This window comes from Symphodus melops (genome assembly GCF_947650265.1).
Source record: "Symphodus melops genome assembly, chromosome: 13".
NCBI classification, from domain to species: domain Eukaryota; kingdom Metazoa; phylum Chordata; class Actinopteri; order Labriformes; family Labridae; genus Symphodus; species Symphodus melops.
Window position 1 is genome coordinate 887,780 of NC_136703.1, and position 12,033 is coordinate 899,812.

At 46.1% G+C, this 12,033-nt stretch overlaps 1 protein-coding gene across 1 annotated transcript; it reads left to right on the forward strand.

Moving 5' to 3' along the window:
• The first annotated feature begins 9,909 nt into the window (after nucleotides 1–9,909).
• LOC306833538 (peroxisome assembly protein 10-B-like) lies at nucleotides 9,910–11,783 on the forward strand. The gene is made up of 4 exons (XM_079358850.1): nucleotides 9,910–10,435; nucleotides 10,783–10,863; nucleotides 10,948–11,369; nucleotides 11,585–11,783. The coding sequence occupies exons 1-4, from the start codon at nucleotides 10,324–10,326 to the stop codon at nucleotides 11,756–11,758; spliced, it is 789 nt and encodes a 262-aa protein (XP_079214976.1). The 5' UTR covers nucleotides 9,910–10,323; the 3' UTR covers nucleotides 11,759–11,783.
• Nucleotides 11,784–12,033: the final 250 nt, after the last annotated feature.

Below are 12,033 nucleotides of genomic sequence, written 5' to 3' on the forward strand. Positions count from 1 at the left end.
TTTGCACACTCTGGAAGATGTTGCAGGGAAAATACCTGAAAAACGTTTTTTATTGTTTGCACGGTAATAAAAGAACGTCTGCTTCACGACAGAGCAGCAAACAAAAAACTTTGCACCCTACTCAGTTATTTGTCTGATGCGTTCTTCTGTGGAGCATCAAACAGTTAGTGACTGTAAGACAATGAATCAGTTATTTAGAAAAGCTAAAAGAGAACATTTTCTTAACCAGCTTTTCACATCTCGTCAAGTAGTAGCAATCATTTATTTTAAAAAGCATGAACAATGTTCCCCTCACCAAAAAATACTGGTTAGCAAACAGCTGAATGACTTTACAGGGTGCATATTTGTAAAAATCCACTTCAACAGTGTTTGTGAATATTTCTTTAGTAACCTGAGAGTCCACCGACCCACATCATGTGACATAAATCCACCCCGTCCTCTGTGCAGAAGTCTGACAACACAAAGAGAAATGCTCCGTTTTAAATGTGCTCCCCTTGTGATGTCACAGTGGGATTCTGGTTACAATAAACAAACTCCCCTCCGCTGGTATCTCCACCCATGGACTCCAGACTAGAATAAAACTTTTGAGCAAGTCCGCCATTTTTCATTCTTACTTGTGAATGAGTGATATCTACCGGGGAAAACTCAGGGGGCGGGGCTTATTGCATTTAAAGAGACACACACGCCAAAACGGAGTGTTCAGAGAGAGCTGGTTTCTGCAGGGTCACAAACCTCCTCTGCTGCTTGATTCATGTTATATTTGGACCAAAGCTCAGACACACAGATGTTTCACTTAGACCACAGGGGGCGCTGTTTGAAAAGAGGGAGAATATGTCATCTTTAACAAAAGTGGCAGGAATGAAAGACTTTATCATTTCAAGTAAACCTGCCACATAAGAACAAAATCCTCCTGTTAAAGCAGAGTCTGTAAATCCTCCTTCAAGCTTTGTGCATCTGACGTACTTCACTGTTGCTCATGTTAAAGAAGCCGATCACGAAGAGTAATGACTGTAACAGGGAACAAAAGAGTTCCTGCAGGCGGTGACATTAACCTGCAGGTCGACACCCTTTTTCTAACCAAGTGGAGCGAGTCAGAGACAAGCCGATGCAGGTCATGCACTTAACCTCTGTTTCACAACAGCCAGCGCTGGTGAAGTCACCGAGACAGCGAGCGCTTCAGCTCAACTGAGTGAAACACGACCATAAACACACAGCGCAGCCCGAGGACAAAAGACGTGACATACTGTAGAGCGGCGGCTGTCGCTGAAGGGGCCGCAGTCTGAGACGACTCTCATGACTACAATCTGCACGCCACAATGACAGCCTGAATAATGCAGGAGGAGTGTTGTGAGAGTGTGAGTCAGCTGGAGCAGAGTGTGTTTCAGCTTGTGGTCTGTTGTTGTGACTAACATGTTACAAACTGTGGAGCTGCCTGCGCTCCGATGATGAATGAGAGGCATTTTCACATCGCCACTCCTGACAGTTTCTAAAGACTTTCTGGAGGACTTCTCCTGATCTGCTTGTTCACACATGCACCTCACAGCGGGGGATGAACACTGTCGGGTGGGAGGGGGAGGGGGAGGGGGGAGGGGGAGGCGGGGCTCTCTTGAGGCAAGACATCCAGAAGTAGCGGATGAAGCAGCAGAGTCCTCTATAATGAGAATCTGTGTGTTTGTATGAGTGCAGAGTGGAGAAGAAGGAGCACAGGTTGATTAGAGCACGGAGACGGTAGAGGTGGCGTGCAGACAGTCTGTAGAGACGGTAGAGGTGGCGTGCAGACAGTCTGTAGAGACGGTAGAGGTGGCGTGCAGACAGTCTGTAGAGACGGTAGAGGTGGCGTGCAGACAGTCTGTAGAGACGGTAGAGGTGGCGTGCAGACAGTCTGTAGAGGTGGCGTGCAGACAGTCTGTAGAGACGGTAGAGGTGGCGTGCAGACAGTCTGTAGAGACGGTAGAGGTGGCGTGCAGACAGTCTGTAGAGACGGTAGAGGTGGCGTGCAGACAGTCTGTAGAGACGGTAGAGGTGGCGTGCAGACAGTCTGTAGAGGTGGCGTGCAGACAGTCTGTAGAGACGGTAGAGGTGGCGTGCAGACAGTCTGTAGAGACGGTAGAGGTGGCGTGCAGACAGTCTGTAGAGACGGTAGAGGTGGCGTGCAGACAGTCTGTAGAGGTGGCGTGCAGACAGTCTGTAGAGACGGTAGAGGTGACCTCAAGAACTTTTTCAGGAGTTTTGTGCGAGTTTGAAGACGTTTACACAAGCTAACCATGAGAGAACACCGACGCTGCCTACCCTACCACACGCCCCCCCCCCCATCAGCTCTCCTGACCCTGCTCTGACGACGGAGAGGCTGCTGGAGCCAACACATCACTGAGTCGGTCAAATGGGAACCTCCCTTCACCCATGTTTCATCCAGAAACATGGGTGAAACATGTTTCTAAGGGCTACTGGAACCTTCAACTTGAAGAGTCAGTGCAGCTCAGTGATTGGTCGAACAGAAACAGAAACATGAACAGTGTTTTAATATTCACAGCAATGTCACCAAACTCACATTTCTTGCAGAAACATGATATACTGGTTTTATTTTTCACACACAGAGGTGCCTTTTTATTTCAGTGAGCATTTCCTCCTGTTGAATAAATTCATGTTCGCCCACACCAGCAGCACTGGCACACTTTCCCCAGAGGGCCGGAGAGTTTTCAGGCTCTCAGGTCTTTATCCCAGGTGAGGTGCTGGGTTTCGATGATGTTAAATCCCCCGTGACTGAGCTGAAAGAGGCTGAAAACCAACACCCTGCTGAAAGACAAGCCTCCACAAAAGCATGGAGAACCGGCTTTTCCCATCAAACCGCACTCGTGTCCACAGCAGGTCACAGAGTGTCTGTGTGTCTGCAACACGGGAGAGTCACACAAACACACAGCATCCTGCAGCTTTTTTGTGAGTATAAAAAAAGAAGTCCTGAGCATGTGTGCCGACGCTGCTCTCCAAACAGAGAGGAGGCAGAAGTGTGACAGACGAAGACAAACAGCCTCCATCTCTTCACACACAACAACTTTTGCAGCACATCTCTTTCACGCGCTGTGGCAGAACTGATGCCGCTTCAAATGTCATGTGTGACAAACATTGACAGAGCAGGGAGAATAAAAAGTCACATCCACATCTTCTGCCTGTAACACATCTCTTCTCTATCCTTGAACAGAGTCGGTCCAAAAACACACGAGCAGTTAGATCCCCTTTAAACTCACTGGATGATCCAATCCATTTCAGTCCGTTTACCCCAGGTCGGGTCAGGGTGGCATCATGCGACGTCACTCTCTCCATGGCTACGTTTGCCATCTCCTTCTGGTAGGTTCTGAGGCATTCCCAGGCCAGGCGGGATATGTAATCCTTTCAGCAAACTCTGGGTCTACATCAGGGTCTCCTCCCAGTCTGCTGTTCTCTGAAAACCTCTAAAGGGAGGCTTCCGGGAAGTTCCTAATCAGGATCTGATCTCCTCACCTGGCTCCTTTTGATTCGAAGGAGTAGCGGCTCTACTTCTCACCCTCTCTCTCATAATGAGCCCAGACGCCCATCAGAGGAAACTCATTTTGGTCTCTTGTATCTGAAATCTTCTGTATTCTTTCGGTCTCTACCCAAAGGGTCCACGGTTGGGACAAAGACTGGCCGATAAATTCTTCACCACAGCGGCTCGGTACGATGCTTCATTACTGCAGACGCTGAACCAACCTGTCAGTCTCATGGTCCAGCGTACCGTCAGTGTGCGTGACCCTGAGGTACTTTTTGGACCATGGCCTCGGACTTGGAGGTGCTGACGCTCACAGGATAATACAGAACTACAACCTCAAAAATAAAGATTATTTTCCTGGGTACTTTGAAACAAACTAAATAAAAAGCTGGTCTGGCTCTTATAGGTCAAAGCAAAACAGAAAGTTTCTCCAAAGACCCGAGGCTTTCCTCCACAAACAGACATTTGACAGTCAGACAGAAAGTTTTCTCTCGGCTCATTTCCAAGTCAGATCATGTTTCTTTTCCGTTGGTCAAGCGGACGGTCCACAGCGGTGAGCATGTGGGTATAACTTATCTGAAAAGGTCAAAGTGACTCACAACCACATGAACAAGGCTCAAAGCAGAACATTATTTGGTTTAAAGAAGGAATAAAGTTTGACTGTGAAAAGGTCAGGAAGCGTTCTGACGGTACGAGGGACGGGACTCGGAGACGGCGTGTCTTTGTTTATACTCTGAACGACTTCTTCACAGACAGAACTGAACGTCTCTTTGTCTCTCAGGATTTCTGTGGATTCTGTCCTGTTCCAACCTGCCGTCACTTTCATCCACATGAGCTGCTCAGCTAATTACACACTTCAAACACGTTAATTACTGTTCCCAGCGCGCCGTGTTACAGCTGTAATTGATTTCCTAATGTACTGACTGCTGGGTGGTACTAGCATTACACATCCACATGCTGCCGCTTGTCACTCTACAAATGAGTTTGGAGGAATAATCATTCATTAAGGTACATTAATGAATCAGAGGATTTAAGCTAATGATAATCTCAACAGCAGGAAACGCCCACACGGTCACTCAGAACAATTTTTGAGAATAATTTACATCTTTTTGCAGCGTTTCAGTCGGGATGTGATTTAGCCGAGTTTAGCACAAAGACTGGAAGCTATTCTGCTCTCCAACACCTCTGACGCCACAGTTCCACCGCTGCAGGCGAGGATGCTGGAGCCGCTAAGTCGCCGCTTGATGGCCGTATACGCACTGAAGAGTGCACGTGTTCTGGACCTCGATCTCCAACCACTCGTGATAGGTTTTCACTGTAGGTGACACAAGCGTCTGGAACCAGCAGGACGAGCGTTGAGAAAGGTCGACTGGATGACAGGAGAGTGACAGTTAACGGCTCGGCTGATGCGAGACAAATGACACCTTTATCGTCGCATTACTTCAGGAAACGAGTGACCTTTGTTTGAATCCCTGAACACACTGACACCTGTGTGTGAACACACATCCGCCCACCTTTACGCATGTGAAGGTTAAAAGTTATGTTTCCATCACTTCTTCTTGTTCTCTTGTTTAACTTGTAGAAACGGGGAGATTGAATGTGCCGTGGAGATATTTGATAAACAAGTCTTGATCAAAGCTTTTTTTTTTTTTTTTTATTAACCCAAATGTAAATCCGTCCTGTTTGATATTCATTGGAATGAAATAGGCCACTGAGCTGAGATTTCATCCAGGAGGAACATGCAAATGAAGCGACACACTTTTTGATGAAATGTGTTCTTTGAGTAAGTTCATAAATAAAAGGAGCGAGGTCTCAAACACAGCTGGAGAACAGGCTTCATACTGTTTGAAATGCTCCACACACTGTTTATCTTTTTCTCTTTGTCTGAACCTTTAAAACGCCACAAACCTGCAGAGAATGTTTCTACTAACAGAACAACCTCGAGCTCAGAGAAGGTTTTTCTTAAAGGAAATCTGTTTAACTACTTCAGTAAAACCCCTCAGTTTAGCTTCTGCCTGAAAACGCTTCATTTCAGCTGCTGTCTCTTTAAGCCCCCCCTCCCCTCATTCCTGTTCTCCTCTGATTGGTCAGCTCTGTCTGCAGTTGCAGGGAAATTTGAGTGAGCTGCTGAGGTGGGCGTGTCCTCGAAAGAGCTGCTGTGGTGGGCGTGTCCTCGAGAGAGCTGCTGAGGTGGGCGTGTCCTCGAAAGAGCTGCTGAGGTGGGCGTGTCCTCGAGAGAGAGCTGCTGAGGTGGGCGTGTCCCACACCTTTGCTCCCTGCTCTGCTCTGATTCGTCGATGTTGTAGTCATTAAGACTTACCCGGGAACAGACCAAGACATTTAGGGATCGAGACCGAGACAAGACTGAGACTAGAAATCTCTCTGTAAAGTCATCGTGTTGTGTGCAGGTGTCCCGGACAGCGTGACACAAGCCGATCAGTGGCGGTCTTGATTTCAAATCGCCCCAGGCTGAGACGAGACCTTCACAAAGTGGTCTTGAGAGCCCTCTTTAGACCAAGGCTTCGAGTCTGACAACACTAATGGACATCCAACATCATACTATCATATGTACTGTATGTATTTAATGATGAATCAGCAGTTTGGTGCTTTTCTTCACGATGCTGTGTCATGTTTAGTGAATCAGCTCCAAACAAAGCCCTGTTTGTTTCACATGATGGCCTCATACAGACTTCATACAGGACACGCCACGGGACACGCCACGGGCCACAGAAGATTTACTGTCTGAGGGATGAATGACTTCACCAGGTGAGGACATGGACTGCAGCTGGAGGATAGATAACGAGGTAATGTACTTCTTTAATACAGGATAACTCGCTTTCTGTGTCTGCATCAGCTCTCAAATTCAAAACAGTTACTCAATGAACCCCCGAAAAACACACTGATGAGAAAAACCAGAGCAAAGCTGTTAAAAAATCCCCTCAGACATCAATGGAAACTCCAGCATCCTGGACAGCCAACATACAGGTGTGTGTGTGTGTGTGTGTGTGTGTTACCCAGACACAACCTGTGTGTGACTCTCCAGCTGAAACAGATGTTGTCTGAGTTGATTACAGAAATAACTCGCAGTGTGAGTCGACTCAGCAGGTGTCACCTCTGTTCTTCTGCTTCCTTCCAAGGCGTGTGTGTGTGTTGGTTTGTGTGTGTGTGTGTGTGTGTGTGTGTGTGTGTGTGTGTGTGTGTGTGTGTGTGTGTGTGTGTGTGTGTGTGTGTGTGTGTGTGTGTGTGTGTGTGTGTTGGGTCCTTTAAGGATGTCCCTTGACAAACAGTCTTCCACCCACGCACACTCTGCAGCAGCTCCTGCTTACTCTGAACTCGTGTGTTCAGTTCAATAACACAGGGACAGTATGTTATATTATCATGTGCTTTAACATTAGGAGACAGCTGACCCTCGTGCTTCACGTCCGACCGGGCTGATCGCTGTAAACCAGGGGTGTCCAAAGTGCGGCCCGGGGGCCATTTGTGGCCCTTGAGTGGATTTTTTGTGGCCCTTGACTTCAAATTGAAGAATCAGAAGATTTTGGCCCCAGGCCTCATCAGATGGCATATTTCATTCTTTTTTTCTTTTTCATGTTAGCGAGGGAGACCTACAAAAGCCTGACTATTCTTTCCAAAAACTTAGAACACAACAGTTTCCCACTGCAATTAGTTTTTGTGTATTTACATTATTTTTTGAAGAGGTCAAAATACAAAAAGTTCCTTCCAATATTTAAACAAACAAACAAACCCTGTGGCCCGTGAGCCATTCTAACGCGACAATTTTGGCCCGCAAGAAAAAAAGTTTGGACACCACTGCTGTAAACGTTCATCTGTGCTGATGTTTGATAATCCTCTGAATAACAGGAGGCCGAGCAAAGTGTCATTGTTATGGTTAGATATGATACGATACACTTTACTGTCCCCTTGGGGAAATGTTCTGTGTGATCTCTATTCTTTTATTTATAATTCTTGGACACTGCAGGACAGAGTCCACGACGAAGCGGCGGCTGTGACTCAGTCGGCAGAGTCTGATCTTGTTAACAGTTGTGGCCTTTCAGCCAGCTACATATCAGACCTTTGAGTGCTGAATGAGCCGACACACACATTAAGATCCTTCGTCCTCTGATCGTTTGGACCGACCAGCCCGAGGAGCTCAGGTCAGAGTCACTCATCTCTTTGAAGACACACTTTTAACCGGCCAGGCTCTCCTGACTCGAGCTGATTTTCACTTCCTAAAACTTTTATAAAAGGTTTGTACAGAATGAGTTTGTCTTCAAATCTGAACGCTGGTTGAGAAAGCACTAAAAGATCTAAAGGATTAAATCAGATTTACTGCGCAGCCCTAACCCTAGCACAAATCAGATACTGTGCATGCATGTTAAATGCCACATGAGACAAAAGTGCATCGTGCAAGTCAAGTCATTTGCAGAATAAAAGCAGAGAACTCAAAAATAAAGAGATGAAATATGAAGTGATGTGTTTGTGTTACTTCCACCCTCGAGGCCTCTTTCCTGACATTATCAAATATCTGTGTGTTATGATGAATGACCTCATTTAAAATGATGAAATGTGGCTCCATTTCATCCAATCGAGCTCACACTGATTAAATCTGTTTTATTATTCATCACTCCTCTTCCCGTTCACATGCATCTATCACCTCAGCTTCTATCACCTGATCTTTGTTTCTTCCATCCTTCATAAATACGATGCAGTAGACAGAGACACTGCAGACTCCATGATTACAACTCCACCACAGGTAACTCTCACCTGGACTGACTGGTTTATAACCTCGGTGTTGAGGAAGACATTCACTGGATGTTGACGGATGAGTTCTCGGAACTTTTCACCACAACTAAAAGTCTCGTTTGAACATGTTGAACTCAAAGTACAGCAGCTGCAGTCACTAAAGCGTCACACAATCAGACGTCTGAATCTTCTCTGGTCTGATGCCTTCGAATCATCCAAGTCAACACAGACTGCAGTTTGATGTTTAACGCCTTAAACCTGCAGGTAGACAAACCAACAGCCAGGTGTGTGTGTGTGTGTGTGTCTTACCTGTTGAATGCCAGACTCTCCCCGTGTGCTTGTTAGTGGTTTAGTCCAAACAGCAGAGTGCCTCCCTCACCTTCCACCTTCCATCTGAAACAAGCAGAGAGTAGACCCTGAGTTTAAGGAGGAGGAAAAGAAAAGAAAAAACCCCCAGCTCCTCCCCTTGATAGGTGCAAAGTTCAACTTCCTGGTGTGCAGGACGGAGCGGCACACCGTCCAAGGGTTGATGTGAGCGCTGAGAAAAGTAAAAAGATAGGAGTGGGCTTAGACTGGGATGTTCCCCTTAGCGGTTATTGTACACCTAGCTGGCTCAGGGAGCAGCACTGAGGAGACAAAGAAACTGGTTCTGCAACTTCACCAGATCACAGCAGAGCAGCCGGAGCTTTCAATGAGTCAATGAATGAATGCACTTAACCCACTCACACTGACAAGGAGCTGCCGTGTAGCAACATGCACATGCAGCAGGGGAACATCAGAGCTGCTGCTAACACACTCAGTTTGTAGTTTGCAGCCATCAAGACGAGGAAGTAGTGGAGGAGTAGTTAAAGGGTGCGGACCTTGGAAAGGAGTCAAATATAAAGTAATAAACTGTGGGTGTTTGTGGAGAGGAGTTGATTTAATATGATTCTCTTAACATCAGTTAAACGCAGGCAGCAGCACTTCTGTGTTAAATGTCAGTGAAGCAGGAAACCGATGAATGAAATGTGAAAACAACAATTACTACTTGGAGTGGAGAGTGAAGAACCTCAAAGACAAGCTGGAGAGCGAGCAAGAAAATAAAAATAAAGAATCATTTCAGGTGAAGACAAAATGTTAGAATGTTTTAGCGCTGAGGATATTTTACAAAAACTGAACCAAAAGACGACGGTTTCTTCTGTTACTGAAATTCAATGATCTTAAAAGTTGTATTGCTACACAAAAAGAGGACTGTCTTCTGATTTTAATGTGTTGTATAAATTGCCCCCAAACTAATTAGAAAACTGTTATTAAGGTGCACAGTGGGATGTATCATCATGTATGGAGGCTGTAGTCCTCCAGGCAGGCGGTCTGGGTTCGGTCCAACCTGTGGCTCATTTCCTGCATTTCATTCCCCTCTCGCTCCCTGATTTCTGACTATATCCACTGTCTTAGCTCTATATAAGATACACAAAAAACCCAAATAAATTCTATTATTAATACTTTAATTGTTGATTACTTTGGATATGCTGTAACTTCCCCCTCAATGAGTATAAAACATGTATGAAAATATAAACATGGGATATCATTACATTGAAAAGCTCTCATCGTTGATGAAATATTCACTGATCTCGCGCTTTATTGTGCTTGTAATTCCTCCTCCTGCCACTGACAGTGCGTGGCGCTGTGACTCACCGCGCTGATTATCAGCCCGTTTTATTCGCGTGTCAGAGGAACAACTTCCGCTGCTTCCTGCTGTTAGATAGCTACAGTTATGAACTACAAATGAGGAATATTATCCCATATTCCGACAAAAAATGATTGAAATGCACATTTGGGGTGTTAGATAATTGCGTTCGAGAGTTTATTTTTATTTTACTTTTTGTGTTTTGGCGCTGACTGTTAGCTACGTTGAGTATTTAGCAGTTTGTAGTCTAACTGAAGGGACTACAGGACTACAGTTTGGACGTCCTGCTGTGCGGATAAAGACTTTTATCCGTGTTTTTTTCACTCTTTGAGACCATGGCCTCTTGATCATGAACATATCTTCCTCTTTAACACATTAGGGTCTGAAATCGTCTCTCTAATGTCCGCTAAAGATGCCGCTAGCTGCTGCTAACCAGGCTCAGCTGATCCGCGCGAGTCAGAAAGATGACTTTTATCAAACCTTCCTGAGAAACAACGCCAACCAAACTGTACAAACACTCGCAGGTGAGTTTTATTCAAATGACAAACTGTAAGATAGAATTAATGTTTTATTAAAGATGCGTACTTTACTTTGTGCATGTTCTCCACCTGGTGCCTCCCTCACCTGTGGATGAAGATTCACGCGCACCTGTTGTCTCCCTCACATTTTTAACACGTGCATTAATCACAAGTCAGGTGTGGAAGTTTAAGGTCAAAAGAAATTTGATTAGAATGAAAGCTTGTTCTGTTTTTCAAAGTAAAGAAGCAGCAGTTTGCACTTCTTGAACCACCTTGTCTTCGCATGAAATGTAACACCTGATGGTAATATTTATTCTCTCTCTCTCTCTCTCTGTCTCTGTCTCTCTCTGTAGGGTCTAAACGATGGCTGGACTGGAGGAGAGAGATAGAGCTGCTGTCAGACCTTGCATACTACAGTTTAACAACATTCTCAGGTACTTGTTGACAGTGACCAGCAGGTAATCATATTTTCTTTACATTTGTTGTACTCGTTTTCTTCGCTTGAATCTTCTCACCAGGTTTTCAGACTCTGGGAGAAGAGTATGTCAACATCGTCCAGGTGGATCCCACTAAACGCCGGATCCCGTCTCGAGCCAGGCGAAGCTTCCTCGTCCTCTGTCACGCCTTCTTCCCGTACCTCCTGGACAAGGTCCTGATGTGCCTGGAGAACGAGCTGGAGGCGGGGCAGGAGAGTGGCGGCGGCGGCGGCGTTGTGGGTCGGCGCCAGGCGGCGTCCTGGAGGTGGAGCTTGGAGTCGTGGCTGAAGAAGTGGACGCAGCAGGCTGTGGGGCTGCTTTCAGAGCAGCAGAGGAAGGCGTGTGTGCCGCTGGTTTTTGTCCTCCAGCAGAGTGTGACCCTCCTGCACCGCCTACATGTGGCGCTGTTCTACGTCCGCGGCTCCTTCTATCACCTGTCGAAGAGAGCGGCGGGTATCAGCTATGTACGTCACCATGCTTTTAAACACCTGACATGCTAGATGATTAAAACCGTCTTACACATGGATTTGAAAGAAGACGTGTTTCTGCCTCTTTGGCGTCAGGAGGCGATCTGTAGCGAGGAGCTTTCAGACTCTTCACAGATCATATGATAAATAGATACTTTATTGATCCCGAGGGAAATTCAGGATTGACATGAATATTCTGTGTTTGTGTTCAGCTGCGTGTGAAGGGGCTGGACGGCGATGACGGGACCATGAGCAGCAGCTACAGGCTGCTGGGAGCCGTGTCCCTCCTCCAGCTGCTCATCACCGTGTGTCTGCAGCTCAACAACTTCAGGCAGAGACAGAGAGCCAGGCAGGAGTGGAAGCTCTACAGAAACCTCAGGTACTGAACCAGAACCAGAACGAGGCCCAGACCCGAAGACGAAGCTGTCGATGTAAAGCACATTTCACACAAGCAGCGACTGAAAACATCACAGGAGATACTGTCGTCCTTTTTTAATGAACATGCTTTCTGGTAGCAACAACAGCAGCGTCACTCACTTCGAAGCCACCAAAACGATAAAGTACTGTTTTAATTTTATCTTTTCGATTCACTGGATTAATCGAAGCACAGCATGGATTCTTTTCTTTTCTGTGTCGTAGTAAAATATAATAACACAAACAC

Excerpts from the sequence above, each read along its gene's own strand:
- LOC306833538 (XM_079358850.1), top strand. The coding sequence starts at position 10,324 with ATGCCGCTAGCTGCTGCTAACCAGGCTCAGCTGATCCGCGCGAGTCAG. Across the intron at positions 10,864-10,947 it reads CAGTTTAACAACATTCTCAG|GTTTTCAGACTCTGGGAGAA; the intron begins GTACTTGTTGAC and ends TCTTCTCACCAG. Across the intron at positions 11,370-11,584 it reads GAGCGGCGGGTATCAGCTAT|CTGCGTGTGAAGGGGCTGGA; the intron begins GTACGTCACCAT and ends GTTTGTGTTCAG.